Raw genomic sequence first — 21,476 nt, 5'->3', positions numbered from 1 at the left:
TTTATACGTAATAACTATCTTATTATTCTCTTTAGTAAACGCCTATGTACTTAAATTATCTAGAATGTATATAACTTGCTGCTAGATAGACATAGTAGATATACTACTACCTACTAGTAAGTTAGTTAATAGTATTATTAGTAAGGTATAATAAATATAATTACCTAGTTTACTAATAACTATATAATATATTGCTAGTCTAAGGTTAATTATTATACTAAATATAAGCTTCTCTACCTACTACTAGTCTCTAAATAATACTAGAAGAATATCTCTATTAACTTTATTACGCTACTATCTACGTCTATATAGTATAGTTATTTCTACTACTATATTATAGTTATAGTAGACTACTTATCTAAGAAGAAGAAATTTATTACTATAGAAAATATAAAGATACTCTCTATTATTAATAAGTTTCTTAAATATATATAGCGTAAGAAGAGGTACTCTAAAACCTTAGTGTTTAACTATAGCTATTAGTTTACCTTCTACTTCTAGTGTTATCTTTGTAATTATCTTAGAACTTATTCTAAACTTAGCACTACGTATTATCTAGAGATAGATAGCTAGATAGAAAATACTAATATAGATCTAAAGTAATACTTATAGTTTTATATTAATTATCTCTAGAATAATTAGACGTATCTTCTACTAATTATAGAATTTAAGGTAAACTTAGCTATTAGCTTAGTAACTAGAGTTTTTCTATTCTAGGCTATAAAAAAATATTAACTCTACTCTAGTCTTAAGCTACCTTACGCTATTACTAATACTACCTCTACACTAGCGTAGCTACGTAACGCTAACGCACTTATCTCTTATATTAATATAACTTACTAATATCTTTATAATAAGATTATATAGACCTAGAATAAGATAAAGAAGTTTACTAACGTTTACTACTATCTAGCTTCTAGGTTTAATATTAGTAACTAGGTATTACTAAACGCAAAGTATATACGTATAGAGTATCTAGTAAAGTTTCTTAATTATAAGAATATAGGCCTCTACTAGATTATTTAGATAATTAATAATATAGCTTATAAACTAGACTTACTTAATAGTTTTAAAGAGCTTTTTTTTATATTTTATCTATAGCTATTATAGCTATATAAGAATAACGCGCTTTCTAGTTAACTCTATACTAGTAACTATACTCTATCTAAAGTCTACTTTAATAATAGAGGTAAGACTAAGTATATAGTTATATAGATTCTAGATTTCTATATCTACTATATAATAAATAACTTCTACACTAGCTACTATAGATACTTATAATATAAGATAGAATAGGTAGGTAATAACTAGTCTTTATACTAGTAACTATACTTTAACCTTTATAGTAGTAAAGAGTCTATTTAAGACTTCTATAACTATAACTTTAGTAAGCCTAGCTCTTATAATACGTTTTATGCGTATAATAAGTATAGTAAGCTTATAGTTACCTTACTCTATCTATTAGACTTTATATACTTAGAAAGAACTAGCTAGTTATTTATAGACTTACTTAACTATATTACTCTAGTCTATTAAGGTAATTATAATATACGTTTCTACCTAACTTTAACCTCTATAAATAATAGTAGCTCTAAGATAATATATTACTCTACTTAGTGCTATACTTCTCTACCTATTTTAGAGTTCTCTATATAGGTACTTAGGTATATTAAAAGTTATATAATATTACTATTAGCTCTATTACTTTATTATATATTATCTTTATCTCTTCTATTAGCGCTATATACTCTACTAGGTTACACTACTATATAGGCTATAGATCTACTATTAATACTCTTCTATATAGAATAGTTTAATTTCTTTTCTATTTTAAACGCTTAGTTAGAACTTTAAGCGCTTTTAGCTAGAGAACGTATAATAGTTTAGTTTTCTAGGCGTTAGGTCTACGTTAGGCTAACAACTCTATATATATATTATTACCTCTAAGTACTTCTTATAAGTCTTACTATAATAATATTATAATTTAATATAATATTATTATCTAATCTCTATACAACTCTTATAATAGAAGTTAACTATAACTTTATTACTAACCTTAAACTCTAGTATAGAAATATAATAGTTATTTATGTATTCTATCTACTTAGCTTATACCTAGATAATTTAGTAGCGTAAGTAGTTATATAACTTATAAAGATATTTTATAAACTTATTAGTATTAATATAATCTTAGCGTATAGATGTAGTAAGTTATCTATCTAAAGCCTAAGTAGGCTCTATTCTAGACTAGAGGTTATAGCCTTTAGTTATAGTAAAAGTAGAGACTTCTATACTTATATTAATAGTAGCGTTAGCTTTAAATTTAGCTATTAGTAATAGAAAAGCTTAGTTATCTTATTTATAGTTAATATATATATAAAAATACTACTTAAGATACGCGTTAGCGTTTTCTATTTAACTATTAGTTTCTAAGTAGTAAGCTATTAATAGCTTAGGCTTTGTATTTAGATATTAGTAGAGGTAGATCTAGAAATATAAAGTAAACTAAGAGCTTTAGTCTAATATAATATACTTTAGATAGCTTTTCTCTTACTATATATACTTAATAAAGGCTTAGACTAAAGTGTTAATATATAGATTAGTTACTAGAATAAACTTTTTCTTCTTACTTAGATAGTTAACTATAACTAGAATATTCTTATATATCTAACTATTATTAGTGTAAGATAGAAGGTAGATAATATAGTTTATTAATATAGAGCTCTAGTACTTTTCTAGTATAGATAAAAGATAAAGAAGCTCTTATTTCTCTTTATAATATAACTTTATATAATAATATATTAGATAGGTGTATATATATTAGGTAACGTTATACGTTATATAAGGCTAATAGTACTATTATATAGTCTTAGCGTATATCTTATACTTACTACTATAATCTTCTATATATAGTAATTAGTATACTTAGTCTAAGACGTAGGTTTATAGTTACTTAGCGTTAGAGATATATACCTTACCTCTTACGTATAAGAGGTTATTATAGATAGAGTAGTTACTAAGTTTAATATAGAAATAGTAATCTTAGTTACTTATATTAGCTAGAAGCTATTATTAACTACTTAACTTAGTAGTAATAATAGCCTATAGTATTATATTCTAAAAGCTAGTAGCGTATATAGTATTAGTTAAGTTATCTATATTATAAGCTGCGTTTAGGTCTAGCTCTTTAATAGCGTTTTCTTCTCTATATAAAGTAGAGTCTTTATTATAAATAGTAGTAGTAGAAGCTAGCTATATAGTGTTATAGAAGGCACTATACTCTATAATAATATTTATCTTACTATTCTTATATATGCGTAAGGCTATATCTAAGATAGATAGCTAAACGCGCTATAGTTTATAGTAGGTAAGAAATAGAGCTTACTTTATATTAGAATCTTAAGAGCTAGTAAGTATTATAATATAAAGGCTTAGGTTAATCTAGTAGAGCTTAAGAACTACCTACTACTAGTGCTAGTAATAGTTATTATTAGTATCTTTAGGTAAATCTCTAGAACGCTAAGTAAGAGTATTAGGTTTTATACTCTATTACCTAGACTAGTAGATAATATTAAAATTAAATTCTAAGAGAAACTTAGTCTAATAAGCCTAGTAATAGTTAAGCTACTTATTAGTTATAAACGTTTAGAGTACTTAATAATTAGATAACACCTTAACTAGGTTAAGAGTGCTAGTAAGCTTAAAACGCTATTCTTTAAATACCTAAATAATAGTAAGAAGCTTCTTATTATATATTTTATAGTTATACTTAGTAGAATTTATTTTATAGAAGATAAAAGTAACTAGACGTAGAATACTATTATATATTTAGAAAAGTATAGTAGTAGTAACAAAGTCTAAGACGTTTATCTCTAACTAGATATCTAAGTTAGTATTAAAGTATATAAGAATACTAGTAGTGTAGAAGGCTTTCTTTATATATATAAATAAAGTAACTATCTTTAAGTCTAGTGCTAGAGAGAAGGCCTTCTTACTATTAACCTTAGTAAGCTTAGTTAATAGTTTTACTATTAATAAGAAGCTCTTAATAAACTACTTATAGAAGTTAGTAAACTCTAAAAATACTTATATATTCTTAATAGTGTATAGAGTCTACTACTTAAGTATAGTAGATACCTTTTTAGAATCTATTTTAAGGCTATTAGTAGTAAGAATAAAGCTAAGGTAATAAATACGCTTAGTAAAGAAGAAATACTTAGAAGTATTAAGAAATATATCTACTTTACTAATCTTTCTAAGTATTATTAGTATATAGTCTTTATACTTACTCTTATTATCTAAGTATATAAAAACGTTATTAAGATAAGCTATATAGATAATATTAAGATAATTATATAAGATTTTATTAATAAATATTTAAAACGTGCTAGGCGTATTATAAAAACTAAAGAGTATTACTAAGTACTTATAAAGTCTATAGTGTATAAGAAAAGCTATCTTTTTCTTATAGCTTTTCTTTACTCTTACTAAGTTAAAGATAGTAATAATATCTATAAGTATTATAATTTACACCTTAGCTATTCTAGTAAGAGTTTCTTTAATAGTAGAAGAGGTATTATAGTTTTTATAAATTACTATATTAAGGCTATAATAGTTAATATATATATATAGTTTTTTAGAAAGCTTTTTAACTACTAGAACTAGAGATATATATAGTAATATAGAGAGTTATATAAACTCTTTTCTAATTATCTTATTAATATAAGCTTTTATAGCTAATATTTTCTCTCTAGTAAGTTTATATATATAAGGCTTAGGTATTAGAGACCTAGATTTAATATTAATAGTGTAATTAACTCTAGACTATTTTAGAGAGAGAATATTAGCTAGCTAAGAACTAAATAAGTTAAAGAACTTATTAAGAATATAAGTAGAAACTAATTTCTAAATCTACTTCTAACTTATTAATAGTTACTCTATCTTAGCTATATAGTGCTTAAAGTCTTCTTATATAACTAAGGCTAAGCTAGCTACTTACTCTTTAAAAGTAGTAAGATTATAGTTTCTAATAGTAGAATTCTTAGGCTACTTAACTTTATTAAAGTAATAAGGCTCTAGCTATATAATAGAGTCTAGATCTTTTATAGCTATAAGAGACGTAGCCTCTATACTAATTATTAAGATCTTAAGGTTACTAGACTACGTATTACTAAAGGCTACCTTCTATAATAAGCTTTCTAGTAGTTAGTTTTTATAAACTATATTCTAAAAGCTATTCTTAAGGTAATTTACCTTATAGTTCTTATAGTTAAATATTATAAAGTAGAATAATCTAAACCTAAGAATAGAGTAATAAAAGTCTATCTAATTTATACCTAGAATAATATTATACTTCTCTATATTTATAATATAATAGAAAGTAGTAGTAATATAATTCTTATATTTAATAGTAATATTAGTAGTATATATAAGGTAGGTAACTTTCTTACTATTAGCTAGAGTAAGTTAGATTAGCTTAGAAATAGTAAACGTAGTATATTATTACTACTTAATCTAGTTCTAACTAATAAAGTAAGCGCTAGCGCTAGTGTCTATTAAAGTAGCGTTCTTCTACTAAGAACTACTCTATTATTTTAGCCTATAATAAAATTTAAGCTAATAGCTAATATTAGTCTAAAGTTTATAAAGAGTAGTAGTAGAGATATAGTATATTCTCTATATCTTACTATTAGTGTAGAAAGTAGCAGCTAGCTTCTAGATCTTACTTTACTAAACGTAGCGTTATAAAGCCTTAGCTAATATTTACTAGTTCTACTTTTATTTATAATTTTAATTAGAAGTATCTAAAAATTCTTCTTTTTAGTTTTATTATTATCTACTATATTATTAACCTTATCTAGTATATTATTATTATTAATATAGAGCGTAGTAAGAAAAGAGATCTTACTAGATAAAGTAATAGACTTACTATAGTAGAGCGCGTCTTAGTTATACTAAGTATATCTAGTCTTACTATACTTATAGTATGCGTTATAGTCTTTATACTTCTTCTTATCTTCTACTATTTATATATTCTAAACCTTACGCTTAGTATAATAGTTTAACTACTACTTTTACTTAGAGAAGTAGTTACTAAAAGCTTATTAATAAAGCTTTATAGTTATAGAGAATATAGTAGCTATCTTACTAATATAAATATCTTATAAGACTTTATTAATACTTTATACGTAGTAGAGAAACTTACCTAGAGTTTTATAATTATTAAAGACTATTACTATTATATTTCTAAGGCGTATATTTATTAGGCTATATACTTTTTTAATTAGAGTACGCTATAGGTATATATAGAGTATATTAGTAACTTCTAGAAACTATACCTACTATATAGTAAACGTCTTACTTTATTTCTATTATAGACTATTATCTATAAGAGTAGTCTTAGCCTTACTAAACTAGTTATAAGTAAGATAAGTTCTATCTAGTGTGTTAAGGTAATCTATATATATAGTAGCCTTTATCTTCTTAATAATAGGCTAGATATTACTTATAATATACTACTTTAAGTAGATAATATAAAGAGCTTTATTAGATATTATAGTGTACTTATTAATAGCTATCTTACGCTATTACTTATAGTTCTAGTTAGTATTATTATAAAACTTAGTAATGTTAGGTATCTTATATAAGGTAGGCGCTATCTCTAGAGAATATACGCTACCTAGTAGACCTAAAGCTACTATTAGTAGTAGTAGAAAGAAGATATTAGAATCTAGTAAAGCAGATCTATATAGATTTAGCGCCTATAGTAGAAAGATAGCTAGTAGAGAGTATAACTAGCCTAAGTTCTAGAAGAACTAGTTATAGTCTATCTAAGCATCTTAAGAGTTATGTAGTAAAGAAGTACTCTAGTAAGTATATTAGTTATTATTATTTTATCTATAGTAGGCGTTAGAACGCTCTTAGTAGAGGTTTAGACGCTCTAACTAACCTAACCTATTCTAGTAAGAGTTAGGTTAGTAGCGCTTACACTATAGAAATAAGTATAGCTTATAACTAGGCTTATAGTGCTAGAGCTTAGTAAAGTAGTTCTTATTCTTACGCTACGCGCTCTATAGGTTAAGTATTACTTAGTTAAGTTATTACTAAAGATAGATAATATTCTAGTTCTTAGCCTTACGTAGCTTATTAAGTATATTAGATATAAGATTATACTCTTTAATCTTACCTTAGTACTTATTATACTATATATTAGCGTTACTATCTACCTTTTTAAACTTATTATTTAGCTTATTAAAAGTAATAGAATTAACTATACTTTTAAGCTACTTCTTAAGCTTATTAACTTCTAGAAGCGTAGTATTATACTTAGAGACTATTACCTTATAGATAGAGTACTTAGTAAGCTTACTAGTCTTAGTAGACTATAGTTAAGTTATAGTCTTCTAGAAGCGCTTAACTTCTTTATACTTATCTTAGTAAGTATTATAACTAACGCTATTAATAGTAGCGCTTTAAGACTAGTTAACTACTTCTAAGAGTTTCTAAATATATTTACTTTTATTTTTAATATTATAGATAACGTTATAAAGAGTAGTAAGAAGCGTAGTAAAGTAGAAATACTAGTTAACTAGTTAGTCTATAGCTTACTTTCTAAAGTTCTGTGTATTAGTAATAGTAGAAGTAATAACGCTATAGTACTTACTATTACTAATAGAGTAGTTTTAACCTACCTAGATTATATATAATAAAATACTTACTCTATTATTAGAGCTATTATTATACTACTAGAGTTTAATCTAGTTATAGAGATTACTATTAGAGTTATAGAATAAGATATATATTTAGCAAACGTTGTTCTATAAGCTCTTAATAGTAATATTACTAAATTTAAGATAGATATAGCTATTCTTAGCGTTATTATCTAGAATTATAGATTCTTAGTAACTACTATTTAAATCTACTAGCTAGAAGAGTTGCGCGTAAAACTAAAGAAATAAGCTCTTATATTACTAATTAGGTAATAGTAGAAAGTATATACTTTAAGAGTTACTTATAATAGTTTAAGACTATATATTTATAAAGATATTACTAAAGACACTACTTCTAGAGAAGGCGCTAGGCGCGTTAAAGCTACTAGTAAACACTATAGTAATAATAGGTATATATATAGAATATAGATATAATAGTGTTATAGAGTTATATTATTAATAGTGTATACTATATCTACTTACTTAATATTTACTACCTTATTTACTAGTAGAATAAGCTAGTTCTCTACTAACTCTATAATCTAATATTATTTATATAACTAAGCCTAACACTTTCTATAATAATATTCTTTATTAATAAATACTAACTATTATAGTAGTAGGCTTCTAGTAGGCTCTAATCTAGGCTTTTCTTATATCTTTATAGCTCTATAACTTTAGTACACTCTTAGTAGTATCTAACTAACTAGCTTATAAGTTCTACTCTATAGTTATATAGTAGAGCTCTATAAGCTTATTATTACTAGTACTACGCTCTACAGCGTTATTTCTAAAAGAGTATATATATCTAATTTATGCACTAAGCGTAATAGTAATTACTATAGTGTTAGAGCTTCTTTAGCTAGTATAAATTATACGTAGTTATTATTATTATAACTAATTATAATATAACTTAATAGAGTAGAGTATAGAGGCTAGGTATAGGTAGACTTTAAACATAGTATAGTATAATAGGTATATTAAGTTAAAATTATATTACTAGTAAAATACTATATTATAGAAAAGAGAGAGCTGTATAAGTAGTATTTTAAAGTTTCTTGCCTAATACAAAGCTAGGCCTAATTAGGTAGAGATTATAGGTTTAATCTATAATAAATTTATCTACTTCTACTCTTCTTCTTAATAATAAGATACTCTTTCTATAGCTATAAAATAAAATTAAAAAGCTTTATAGCTATAATATTAGTAGTAACCTAGCTTAAAAGTTTATAAAAAATATTACTAGTATTAAATAGAGTATAAGTACTAATAAAGTTATAGCTTAAGTTAATATTAAAAAAGCTTATATTATCTTATAAACTAGCTAGCTTATTCTTAAGTAGATTCTTTTCTTTTACTAAAGTAATAATAGAAAAAGTATATTAGAGAAAGTTATTAAGTATTAAGTTAATACTTTTACTAAGTTCTAATAAAAATAAAGTATAAAAGAAATTATAAGTAAAGAGAATATAGACTTTATAAAGAAGCTATTTAGAAAAAGAAATAAAGCTTAAATAGCTAAAGTACTATATTAGTATACTTAGGTTATAAGTAGAAATAGGTAAATAGCGTATATTATGCTAAAATAAGTAAAAGAATATTAGTAATAGTATTATTAGTTAATTAAAACTATTAAATAAGTATTAATTTATTCTTTAGAGTTTCTCTTAACTAGGCGCTACTACTCTTTAACAAACTACTTTATATAATAACTTATTTCTTATACAGCAGACTTAACATAAGGTTCACGCTCTTTATCTCCGCTAGTGCGGCCTTTCTGCTAGCAGCATCAGCGCCCACTAAAGACGTGGTAGGCATACTCAAGGGCCACATCCAAGCAAAACTTTACTGACATCGAATACTAGTCGCTCGACGAAGCACTCAAGAACTTTGATTACGGCGAGATGATGGATCTCGGACGCGATGGAGTGCTTCGCAGCTTGAACGCAGCCCACGACACTGTGGTGGACTTTGTCCAGCTCAGTGGACCTCAGATCACGGAGTTCTTCGCTAAATCAGGCTCGGACCCGTCCGTCATGTCAGGCGTGTACGTTTGCTCTAATCAACCCCTCTATCAGCAGATCTGGAGAATGAAGCTAATCACTACTTCAGCGATGGGCGCACCGTGACATCTGACGCTCAGCTATGGGCCGTCCCTGACGACATCATCGCACGCGATCCGAGCGTCAGAACATCGGAGGCAAAGTTGCCAGGGGTGCTGTCTGTGCACCAGAGAGCGGAATGTGTAGCGGGAGCGCCCTGTGATGAGACAGCTGATTGCTACGAATATAATTGCGCCCGCTGTCTTCGTGGGCCGATGTGCATTGGGGGTCCATCAGGCTGCCTCAACCAGAGCGGCAAGTGCGCATGGAACAGATGAGGTCTGCCTCTTCTACCATTAAGTCTGCTTTGGAAACCATGCTCAGGCCTATCACACTCTTTAGCATCCACTCAAATCAGATATGTTTCCAGAGAATACAGAATTCTTGTTTGCGAGAGTGCTCATGTGACTGCGTGGATGGTTTGACAAACATTGCACGACTCGACCGAATGAATACTTAAGGCTACACTCCGACATCAGGCTTGTACTACTTTTCATTGTACACAAGCGCCCTATATATCTGCCTTTTTCGCTTCTCTACTTGGATCACAGACTTCTGCTCAACAACACTTGTCCATACCTGGGTGATTAACAGCTCCAATCTACCTCAACAACTTCTCGGAAACACACATCAACCATGTCGTCTACAGTACTAGTCAGCGACCTTCCTTCCAACTGCGAGTCATCCTACGTATTCACCGAGCTACGTTTGCAAGAAGACGAAATCGAGGAAGTGTACACACAAGCGGGAGGAGGCGAGTCCGTCTGGATAGTCTTCAAGGCCCCCGAGCTCGCCGCAACATTCGAGAACGACCACAAAGGCTACCACTTCGGGGCAACCGGCAAGAAGATCACGACTTCATTCTGGACCGAAGCCATTCCCGAAACCGCCACCAACCGTTATTCCGACTTCGTCCGCGCCCGGGATCACCAAATAGACTCGCGCACTGTTGAGATTACCGGTCTTCCCGAAAAGCACACTCTGAGTGACATGAACAAGTTGCTAGAGTCTGTGCGAGACCAGTACGTTGAGGCCACCAAGCAGAACCAACATCTAAACCCAACCGACTACGGCTATTATGAGCCTATCAACATCCTTCAAGTTAAAACACCCGATCCAGGAGTCGGCCTCTTGCAGCTCGCGCAGCCGTGGATGGCGGTCGAGATAGTACGCCAGTACGCGGGTACCTACTGGAAGAACGCCACACTCAACGCTCGGTGCGTTCCTGATGAAGAAATGGATAAACTGCTTGTCAAGGAGCCCAGCGCCACTGACGTATCACTCTTCGTCCGTGGCGTGAAGGTCGGTATTTCGTCGAAAGAAGTGCGAGAGATCTTCAAGGGCTTCCCCATCACCGACGTCAATATACTACCAGGCAAGACGTTCTGCTTCGTTGTCGTTCAGCAAGCGCACGCGAACCCAATCCTCGCACAGTTCAAGAATGGCGTCAAGTGGCAAGGCTGCACCATCAAAGTGGACTTGTCGGACAAGGATAAGAGGAAAAAGAAGGCTGAGTTTGGTATGGGCAGCGCGACTACTTTCGCTGCGCCCACTTTCGCTGCGCCAGCTCCTCTACCGCCTACGGACATCACAGACTTGAAACTCGAGAACCTCCCATACGACGTCACAGACTACAAGATCCGCACCCTGTTTGAGGGCTTCGTCGTATACAAGGTCGTCATCAAGCAGGGCTACGCTTTTGTGGGTATTCCGACAGGGGAAGTCGGCGCCGCGATCGATATGCTAAACGAAACGATGATTGGGGCACAATACATCAAGGCCAAGGTAGCTCATCCCCGGAAGAAGTAGAGCTGCAGGTCTGGTTCGGTGCGGTGAAGGCGTCAAAGGGGTGTACGAGACGTCGGAAGCGGGTCGTTGCGTGGCTTGTATCTGTTAGCTGGTACGTTGATGGTTACTCTAGGAAGTCTGGATGGTTTGTAGGCGCTTGAGTGTGGTAAGCTCTTGTGTTGACGATCTTCTCTTTTCGAGAGGACCTGATTGGATGGGTGCATATGGAATTCGGAAGTTATGAGTCGCTCGTCTGCGTCGCGTCACCGCAGTACCATGGGACGATTGAGTGTGGTAATGAAATACTTCCAAATATATTCACTGCAATGTTGCCCTCGTGATGGATGTCGCCTAGAATTACACTGACCATTTCTTGTATGAGCATGCTCGAGCTTCTATAATTGTAGCGGATTGCGTACCGATAACACTTGCTGCTGAGCTGAACAAACGATCAATCCGAACGCTCAGATATCAACAATGGTAGACTACACCTACTACAGCTCATCTGCCTCCAAAGGCTTCACCTTCCTGATACCGTACCATGTCCAAGCCAACTTCGTCAGCTTAACGAAGAAGCTACCTCCCACCGCCCGCCCCGTGTACCGCGAGTATTTTGGCGACATCATGGCATGTCGAGATCGAGCTCGAGACTCCGCCGAGGCGATGCAAACGTTCGTGAACGAGAGCTTTCCGCGTATTTCGAAGGACCATAATCGATTAGCGAATTTGATGAATGCGGAGATCGATAAGCAGAGGAAAGAGGTGTCGGTCAAGATACCAATCACGGGAGATGGGACGGCGGCTGAAGACGACGAGGACGATAAACCGGTAACACAGTCGCGTGAAGGGAAGCAGAACGTCGCTACTCCAGGCAAAAATGTAACATCGGAAGCTGTGTCAGAGGCCGCCGCGGAGGCGACAGTGCGCGAAGATTCCCCGGAAGCGGCCCCTCCTCTGACCATGGCGAATACGAAGCTTGTTCGGCCAACCCTGCGTCAGGGCCCCGCGGCATCGTCGGCTTCTCCAACCGGTATAAACAGCGAACAATCCGAGGCAGACGAAGAAGACAGCGAGTTGAGCGTGATATTTGTCGACACATCAGAGCCCTGGAACGACTCGCTCTGGCCACACGGGACCTGGATCGATGGTCTAGAAGTCATCGACGCGCTTCCATGGGCGCACCCGAGCCGACCTGAACGCATTGCCCCGGACGCTCAGTCTCCCCACGACGAGCCACAGCATGCTGCGGCTAATCCTCATTCCTCTTAATCCCTGCTTTTATGTCCCAGAAACAAGTAACCTGCAGCTTTCCGCGGCCGATGCACTCAGGGTTGTCGCAGTGGAAGCGCGAACATCGTTCTCGGTAGCGGAAGTCGATGTTGGTGAGGCAGTACATGCATGGCCATAAGTCGACGTAGGGGAAGGTGGCCTTGATCTCGTACGTGGCGTTCCTGCATTAGGTCAGATCGGGGAGCGTTTGGAAACGACATGTTAGCACTCACCTCCACTTTTGGATGTCTTCTCGCGTCAGGTTGTGCGATGCCGGAGGGTCTTCTTGTCTGAGGGTCGGGGTATCGCTTCGTTTGGCTGTGGAAGCGCCTACATTCGTGGGTGCTGGAGCGCTTTGCTCATCGGATTGCCGAAGCTCACTGCTTCTCCGACGATTTTCGCGTCTCAGTCGTTGGGCGTTCATATCTTGTGGTTGTTGGGTTTCCTGAGCGCTCGGCTTTGGGGTGTTGCCGTATCCGAACAGCGGCATGGTTATCGTCGTGCGATGTGTGCGATAGAGAACGAAAACGTGGAGGTTGTTCGGGGAAGACAAAGAGAGCGTTAACTGTCCAGCGAACGAAGTTTTGTGTGACAATATTCACTCGCGTAGCGCGTGGCCTTCAGCCACGTAACGATGAACTTTGGAGTGTGAATATGTTTGGTCGTCGCACGGTTCGAAAAGACATGATGACGCGTACTGTACCGGATATCCTACGGTAAGCTGAAGACCACCTGATCCAAAAGTGGCTTGTCAAAGCGTCTTGGTCACGCGGCGTATCTACCCATCGTTGATTTTGTGAATCAGCATATGCCGTTTTGATGGATATCGTTCACATCTCCATCGTTGTGAGTGGCTCGCTAGTACAGGCTCGGTACAGCAAGGTAGGGTATGGCTGACAGGAACTCGAAGTCCTGCAGTTGAATTTCGAGCTGGGAAGAAGCTTCTACACTTGAAGCAAGGCATGTACTGTAAGCGTTGTCTTGCTATGGGCGACCTCTGCGATAATGACGACCACCGCGGTGAGCCTGGCTGCATCTGTGAGTTCCAGGGCTGAGATGAAAGTCACATTCGTCGATATGCGCAAATGTGATTGAGCTCGAGATTCATGGCGACGGCAAGTTGATGTCTTCTATTGCACAAGTGAAAGGCTAAGAGATTGTTGCCGTTGTCGCGTAAGATCACGCCGCAAGACGCCATGACCACCGCGTCGGCCGAGATTTCTCCGACCGCCGATGCCGACGGAACTTCAACCGCCCACAAGCAAACCTCATCCTCCGACACCAACTATGAGATATCTGTACACTATTGCGTGCCACCCTCCCCCGACGCGCAGGCGCTCACTGGATCCGATCTTCGCGACATCTTGAGCTTGCTGTCCACGCTCTATCGCGCCTCCCCCAGCCTGACTATGCTCGTGAAGACCACCAGCGGGCCGGAAAGCTGTTATTCTCGCACCCGACGCATATGTCGCAGACAACGGTAGTGAATTAGTCATTTGAGGAGCAGCTCACGCTTCAAAATAATGCGCAGGCAGGTGCGATCGGTTGCTCAGTTCAGCCCATTGATGAAGCTACGCCCAACGATCTGAGCGCCGGAAACGACTTTGTAAAGAGTGTGTATCTCAATCTGGAAGCCATGTGATGTGTTCGCATTGCAGCCATCGTACTGGCACGTTTCGATCTTTTGGACTGTCGATGTGCGACGAACGAGCGCACTCACGCACTTACGCATGGGCGATGAGTATAGCAACGAGGATGAGTTGGGTTACGGAGGTTGACTGCGTCATATACAGGAACGCCATTGTGGACTCTGTTTAACCGCGCGCACCGCGCATACTAATGCAAAAAGATATCTCTGTGGCAATGGATTATTGCGAGAACATCGCCCAAGACCGGGCTTATGGTGCTGAGTATGCACGTTCGACTCATTCGGATCATCATCTATTTGCGAAGAGCGGGGAGTCAGGCAATTCGCATGGCATTATATGGGTTGCTTTCGGGTTATCATTCTGGGCGATACGGCAGCCTTGCGTCAATCAGAGATCTCTGTGGCGTCGCTATTGTACAGCGGTCACCATATTCAGAAACGCCTCAAGCTCTTGATGTCCGGTATCGCGCTTCTTCATTTCACTATTGTGATATGGTTGGATGATCTCACAATAGGAAGCAGGATTCACGGTTGATGCTGGGCACGTTTAGCGCCGCATGTGTTTCTTTACCTTCTTGTGCCCCGGGTCCTCAGGCTCCAATTTTACCTCTTCACCCATTCCAAAATGGCCAACTTGACACGCCGCCAACAGCGAAAGACCACAGCGACGGCTAAGCTAGGAAACCTGGACCTTCTCCTTGTCGCTCTACGAGCAGACCTCGGCCCCGACTGGGGGTGCTACAAGGAACTCATAGAGGGCGCCGCAGCTGCGAAGGCAAACGGCGAGAGTGTTTCCGCCTGGGTCGACCAGATCGAGCCGCTGGTACGAAGCACCGCTTCGCAATTCGCTCATCAGGGGGTACTCTATCTGTTAGGCATCAAGGTGGGTAGTGAAGGTGAGATGTCTTTCCCTATCTAGCACCTTCACGTCAAAACTAAACCCTCCCAGCTTCTTCTGTCACCAAGGCCACCAACGCGACCAACGAGACCAACGATATGTCCGCTCCACCTCCTGACACCCGACGCCCAGGGCAATCAGTACAGCCCCCAGCCAAGATGCAGAGCAACTTCAACCCCAGCTGGACGCCCATGCCCTTCCCCAGTCCCAGTGCCTACATACCACCGACACCCACCCCAGTCGCATCCAAGAAACGCTCAGCGGCCAACGTCGCTTTCCAAGGTCAGAAGCAAGCTACCGCGACACAGCCTCTCAAATCCGACTGGGTCGGCGGTTACGTCCTTCACCAAGATCCCGCCTTTCGCCGCGACGTATTCGAGTTCTTTGGCCACACAGTACCCGACAAACCCGATCCCAAGCACCACGATCAATCCGATGTATCATCTGTGTACAAGGCCGCGGATGACGATCTGGCGGTTTGGAGGGCGGGCGCTGGAGCCGAGGGCGAGGTGAAGGACGGTGGTCAAGAGAGTCAGAAGGACAGGATCAAGGCTGTGGAGGATGCGAAGCGGGAGCGTGTGCGAGAAGGCTTGCGCTACCAGCTTTTTGACAAGTTGGATTGATATTGGCTAGTGGTGAGATGGCCGCTTTTGATGTCAGGCGTCTGCGCGGGTTGAGTTGGTGCGGAGACGAGCGACGCACGATTTTATGGAAGGGCGAATGAAGGACTTTTGGAGATTGCGATACATGGTTGGGCTGGCAGAGAAGGCGTTCGGCGTCCCTAAAGGATGGATGATACCCCCGGAGGACTTGTGAATGATACTTCAGAAAACACAGCTCTCCTTCTACGTTCATCCGTTGATGTTTTTCAGCTGTTGAATGTATGTGTCAAAACCACATCTCTCTATCCCCCTCCAATGAATGAATGTGTCCTTGCGTTGTTCGGTCATACCACTCGTCTCGCAACCCAACATTCTTTCCTATGAGCGATCGTCGCACGTCAAACTTAATAGAAGCTGAACAACCTAGAGCCTGCACTGACTTGTGGTCACACAATTTACATGTTTTCGTCTTGATGTAGTCTCTAGACCTGTTTGGTCTTTTGCTTGTATGAGGTGGCTGGTAATAGTTGACGACATTGCTTGACATACACACAACTGTCAGCTCGTATCGCCAAGCACATGCGCTGACTTGCAGTGAGGCTATCCATCCCGAGTGGCAGTCTCTTTGGGGGACTGTAAAACCGGGAGATAAGCGTTATACTGCCACAAGGGCACCGTGCTCGAATATATATTGGAAATCGGTGAAATTTGGTTCTGTTTGTAGAAGCTCTAAAGACCTCGGTGGGTATTCATGATAAACGCCAGTAAACCCGCATAATCCGCAATGGCCATACTCCTAGTAATGCATGGAGCTCGAGCACTACCCATCGGGTCGCCGTATGCTCGCTGGTAACACGGTGATTCTCTTCCGCTCGAGGGGAAGGAGGTTGTGGCTGCTCATCGCTTTCAAGACATATCGTCGACCCAGCCGCGATATAACTGGTCGTGTGCCTTGCGCATCCATCGCGACCGCTGCCATCCGCAATCTCGGCCGCATGACACCATTGCAGCAGCAGCCATCCATCGAACCCCTCAACTTCATCCACTCCTCACAGTACTAGCATCATCCCCACCCCCATCAACCTTCTTCTTCTTTTTCTTCTTCTTCGGCTCCTCCCCTCCCCCATCCCCCTCCCCACCATCAACCTTCTTCCTCGGCCTCCCCAACTTCCCCCCACCCCCTCCTTCCCTTCCACCACCTCCACCACCACCTTCCCCATCCCCCCCACCATCCTTCTCCACCAGCACCGCCCCCTCATCAGTATCAAACGCCTTCCTCTTCCTCTTGAGCTCCTTATCCGTCTCCAGCATCTCCGACACTCTGCCCAACTTCCCCGTATCCCGCCTTAGCATAAATTTAAAGTCGTCGAGCTTGATCTTGGCGCGGCGGGCGTGGTGCGCGACGGACGCGGCTTCGTGGCAGGTTTCGATGATGTAGTCGGTTATGATTTCGTCGAGGACGCGCATGGTTTCGGGGAGGGGGTAGTCGTTGTCGCCGAAGGCGAGGAGGAAGGCTTCTACTGTGGATAAGGGGTGGAGGGTTAGTTTGGGTGTGGATGGTGGTGGAGGTGGTGATGGGGGTCTGGGGTGGACGGTGCGCATCGAGGGTGCTGATAGATTTGGGATATGGTGACTTACAGTCTTGTGTAGGGAACTGCTGGCCTTTTTGCCGCAGGCGCATACGTGGCTCTGTCATGGTGGTGTGTCTCTCGCGCTCTTGGTCGTTGGCCGACTTCCTCGTTCTCTTCTCTCCACGCTCTTCTTGCTCGTCCCTTCAGCGCAGCTATCCGTAACAATCGCGTGTAATCCCTGCGCTTAGCACCCGTATGATGAGCTTCCGCGGTGCCGTAATAGTCGTTCTTCGATGGTTGAGGTGAAGTCGCGACAAGTCTCCAAGGCTGCGTCGCGCTTGTTCCAGCGACAATAGCTAGCGCGTTCGCTGCGCTGCAATGACGATCCCACATGCGGCGGCCGGGAGTGCGCACAGACCCCTTGTCCGCGGGCGCAACCACCGTACGCGACTACAGTAAAGCGACAATCTGGCCTGAAGCGCGCGCTTTCACTAGGCAGCAACCCTTTACCTATCCTCTCTGACTACGAGCGCATCTACGCTGAGATATAAGCGAAGACACCGATAGCGACGAACACACACCATCCGACACCTATTCAAAACCACCACGACGAACACTCCGCCTTCACATCCACATCTACATCTATCACGATGGTCAGTCCCCCCTCTACCCATCCTCCCCCCATTCTCCTCCCATCTCCCCCTCTCCCCCTCTCTCCCCTCCAACCCATACTAACCCTGTCTAGACCGCACTCTTCAACTTCCAATCCCTGCTCCTCGTAATCCTGCTCACAATCTGCACGGCCACATACGCGCACGCGACTTTCCCCGGCCCCCTCGATCGGAACAAGGAGAAGTATTGGATATCGCCTGTTTGGAAAGCGGCGCGTGTGGGGGAGCGGTTGAGTCCGTATGTTAGTTTGGCTTGTGTTGTTATGGCTGTAAGTGGAGTAATTTGATTTGATGGGAGGGATGGGAGGAGCGGGATGGGGAGATGGGGAGATGGGGAGATATAGGGGGGATGGGGAGGGATGGGGATGGGAGAATGAGAAGCTGACAATGTACAGGTACTGCAGTTTATGAGTTGAGCCGGTTGTGCTGTAGGAGGATACAGCGTGTTGAAGGCGAACGGAGATATCAGCGGAGGACACATTTGCAGCGAGGCGTTACGGGCAGCATCAGGAACCGGACAATGAACATGTCGATCAGACTACCAGTCACGTATGCCGTCGAAGTCAAGCTTCAACTACGGCCATCGGCGGCAGGCAAGAAGCCACGAAAACATCATTACCACCTCAATGAATCCCGAGCATTTGACAAGATTTTCATGAGATTAAAAAGGTTATATACATAAAGGCAGCAAGACAAATCGCGCAAGCAAGCTTTCACACTCCTTGCCATCCATCGCATTTTAGCCATCAATGCCAGTGTACCAGCACAACCCCCAAAGCATCCATCTAATCCACCCACTCCATCACATAAAAAGATGAAACAACAACCAACAACAACCACCAACCAGAGACACCACCCAATTTCGTACATATAGCAAAAGGTGATGATACACGACGTTTCCAGCGCCTAAACTAAAGAGCAGCCACCTTCCATTCCTTGATGGAAAAGACAACGACTCGCTCGACTCGTGAGATGAGAGTTTCTGACACATTTTGAGGGCATTTCCGTAAGAACAGCAGTAGTAGTAATAGCAGCAGCAAGTGACAAGCAGGTAAGAGGACAAGTAAAACAAACATCAAAAAGCAGAACATGTTGGAATGTCCTTCGCCAGCCGGACCGACTCCGTCCATTGCTGGTAACCCGTGTATAAAGTGAAGACTGGAGAAAAGCCGCCGGTGTTGAGTAGAAAGAAAGAATACCATAGCTCCATGACAAGTGACATCGTTAAGGAAGAAGGGGATGAGAAACAGCAACAGCGTGAGCCGGACCTAACTCGCTCTCGCTGCTCAGTGCTTCCGGCTTCCCTCTCCCTTTTCGAAGCACCCATGAAGTGCTGGTCGTGAACCCCTGCGTTCCTGCACACCCTCGACGTCACTCGCATCCTCGACCATGACGTCGTCGCCGCCGATCGAAAGATCAGGTTGGCTGTGTGCATCGTCAGCGTCTTCATCATCGTCGTCGTCGTGATCGCTGACAAGCCCAGGGTTCGACTCAACCGTGTGAGGGCTGAGATCTACCGGTGAGCTTGGCATGTGATGATCGCCTTCAGACTTGGTGGGAGACGGGAACGACAACGGCAGGCGCGCGTGGCTGGAATTGCTGCCCTTCTTGCTGCCTGGTCGTGCTGATGGGGCTTTGCTTGCGGGTCCGCTGGCAGGGAGGCGCGCTAGATGCGGCGGCACTGCTGACACGGGGGTCGGGGCAGGGCTGTCGTCATCCGAGGCATCCATGGCGTCCAGATCGACCTTTGCGCGGGCAGTCTCGACAAGCTCCTTGAAATCGCCTTGGGCGCCGCTGTTTGCGAATCGGGCAGCAAGGTAGGGCGTCGATGATGACTTGGCAAAGTTAGCCGGAGTGGTAACCTTGGTATCGTCACGTGGTGAGGCGTTCTGATCACGGTGTACCTCCCGGGCTTGTGGGACGGGTGCGGATTGTGATGCTAGTGGGTGGACGATGCCGGGGGTGGCAACAACAGGGAATGACACGGCTGGAGGCGCAACTGGAGCGCTCGCGGGTTCGGCAGCGGCAGCGGCAACAGGAGTACCAACATTGTCAACATCCACAGGAACACCACATGCGATGGCTGCAGCGTCGTGGCTCTTGAAGACCTGCGTGTGCTTGATCCGGCAGTGATTGAGGAAACCCTGAGTGTTGGAGAAGTTGCTGTGGCCACACGGGGCGCAGTACAGGCGCACCCACTGACCGTCCGTCGATCGCTTGTGCAACAACGGGTCGACCTTGGGCGCTGGTGCTGGAGTTTCACCAAGGGGCGTGAGCTTCAACATTCCAGTCGAAGTTCGCGACGTGCGGCCTCTGTGAGACCCATAGTCAGCAAAGCTGCCGCGCGTCGTCCTGCCTTCACCAGTGCCAAAGTACCCTTGAGCTTGCTGAGCGAATGCGCGTTCAGATACAGGGTCAAACTTGGCGTCTGAGATCAACCATTTTGCGTAGTGGCGAGTGTACGGGCCGTCGGTGACTCCCCAAGGAGCAGCATACTGAGGTTCTGTCATGCCAGAGCTGGGTTGCAATGAAGCACCAACCCCGAGACTGACATCCTCACTAAGGCCTTCGGTACCGGGGAATGGGATGAGCGAACAACGCCTCAGCTGCTCGAGAGAAACCTGGCACTTGGCGAGCTCCTGTTCAATCAAACGAAGTTCGTTGTGCTTGAGCAGAATCTCGTAGTTGATTTGCGCCTCGATGGCTTGTTGCACAGGGGTCAGTCCAGAGTCCATGGTGGTCGATGGCGTGTTGATAGAGTCAGGTTTGGCAGTCGTTTGCTGAGGTTTCGCGGCCTTGCTCTTGCTTGCGCCTTCTTTCCTCGGCTGTGCCTTGGGTCGGGCATCCACTTCAGCAGAAGCAGGTCTGGGTGCGTCCGCAAGACGTCCATTGTCGGTCGCAGCTTTCGCGTTTGCACTCGCATTTGCGTTGACCGTCGACGGTCTCACCTCACCATGCGCGCCCTTCCACTTCTTCGCTACTGGCTCAGGACTGTCAGTCCGTTTCCGCTTGATCTTATTCATGTTGTTCATGAAGTGTGGCATGTCGACCGGCAGCGGTCTTGACTTGTGGAGCGTCGACTTCTCCATGATCTTGTCGCCAGGCGACTCGTTACACCATGGGAGGCGGAACATGGACTGCATTGTGAAAGAAGTGGAGGCCTAAAACCAACAGAGCTCATCTGTAGTTGTGAGGGTCGTGCGCATCGAAGTCGAGTG

The 21,476-nt window shown here is 40.9% G+C and overlaps 5 protein-coding genes across 5 annotated transcripts; 3 read left to right on the top strand and 2 right to left on the bottom strand.

Annotated features, from left to right (window-relative positions):
* Window positions 1–10,447: 10,447 nt before the first annotated feature.
* Window positions 10,448–11,620, top strand: J4E84_009775 (uncharacterized protein; the record flags this gene model as incomplete). The annotated part of the gene is made up of 1 exon (XM_049392335.1): window positions 10,448–11,620. The coding sequence occupies one exon, from the start codon at window positions 10,448–10,450 to the stop codon at window positions 11,618–11,620; it is 1,173 nt and encodes a 390-aa protein (XP_049239918.1).
* A 456-nt stretch (window positions 11,621–12,076) lies between these two features.
* Window positions 12,077–12,868, top strand: J4E84_009774 (uncharacterized protein; the record flags this gene model as incomplete). The annotated part of the gene is made up of 1 exon (XM_049392334.1): window positions 12,077–12,868. One exon carries the CDS (start codon window positions 12,077–12,079, stop codon window positions 12,866–12,868), a length of 792 nt encoding a protein of 263 aa, XP_049239917.1.
* A 2,273-nt stretch (window positions 12,869–15,141) lies between these two features.
* Window positions 15,142–16,037, top strand: J4E84_009773 (uncharacterized protein; the record flags this gene model as incomplete). The annotated part of the gene is made up of 2 exons (XM_049392333.1): window positions 15,142–15,412; window positions 15,466–16,037. The coding sequence occupies 2 exons, from the start codon at window positions 15,142–15,144 to the stop codon at window positions 16,035–16,037; spliced, it is 843 nt and encodes a 280-aa protein (XP_049239916.1).
* A 1,017-nt stretch (window positions 16,038–17,054) lies between these two features.
* J4E84_009772 (uncharacterized protein) lies at window positions 17,055–17,712 on the bottom strand (the record flags this gene model as incomplete). The annotated part of the gene is made up of 2 exons (XM_049392332.1): window positions 17,055–17,626; window positions 17,655–17,712. The coding sequence occupies 2 exons, from the start codon at window positions 17,710–17,712 to the stop codon at window positions 17,055–17,057; spliced, it is 630 nt and encodes a 209-aa protein (XP_049239915.1).
* Window positions 17,713–19,544: 1,832 nt separating this feature from the next.
* J4E84_009771 (uncharacterized protein) lies at window positions 19,545–21,392 on the bottom strand (the record flags this gene model as incomplete). Its single annotated transcript, XM_049392331.1, has 1 exon — window positions 19,545–21,392. One exon carries the CDS (start codon window positions 21,390–21,392, stop codon window positions 19,545–19,547), a length of 1,848 nt encoding a protein of 615 aa, XP_049239914.1.
* Window positions 21,393–21,476: the final 84 nt, after the last annotated feature.

The sequence above is a fragment of the Alternaria hordeiaustralica genome, assembly GCF_023758085.1.
Source record: "Alternaria hordeiaustralica strain BMP 2776 chromosome Unknown scaffold_32, whole genome shotgun sequence".
Taxonomy (NCBI): Eukaryota; Fungi; Ascomycota; class Dothideomycetes; order Pleosporales; family Pleosporaceae; genus Alternaria; species Alternaria hordeiaustralica.
Note: the sequence above shows the minus strand (reverse complement) of the source record. Positions and strands in the feature narration are given on the sequence as shown.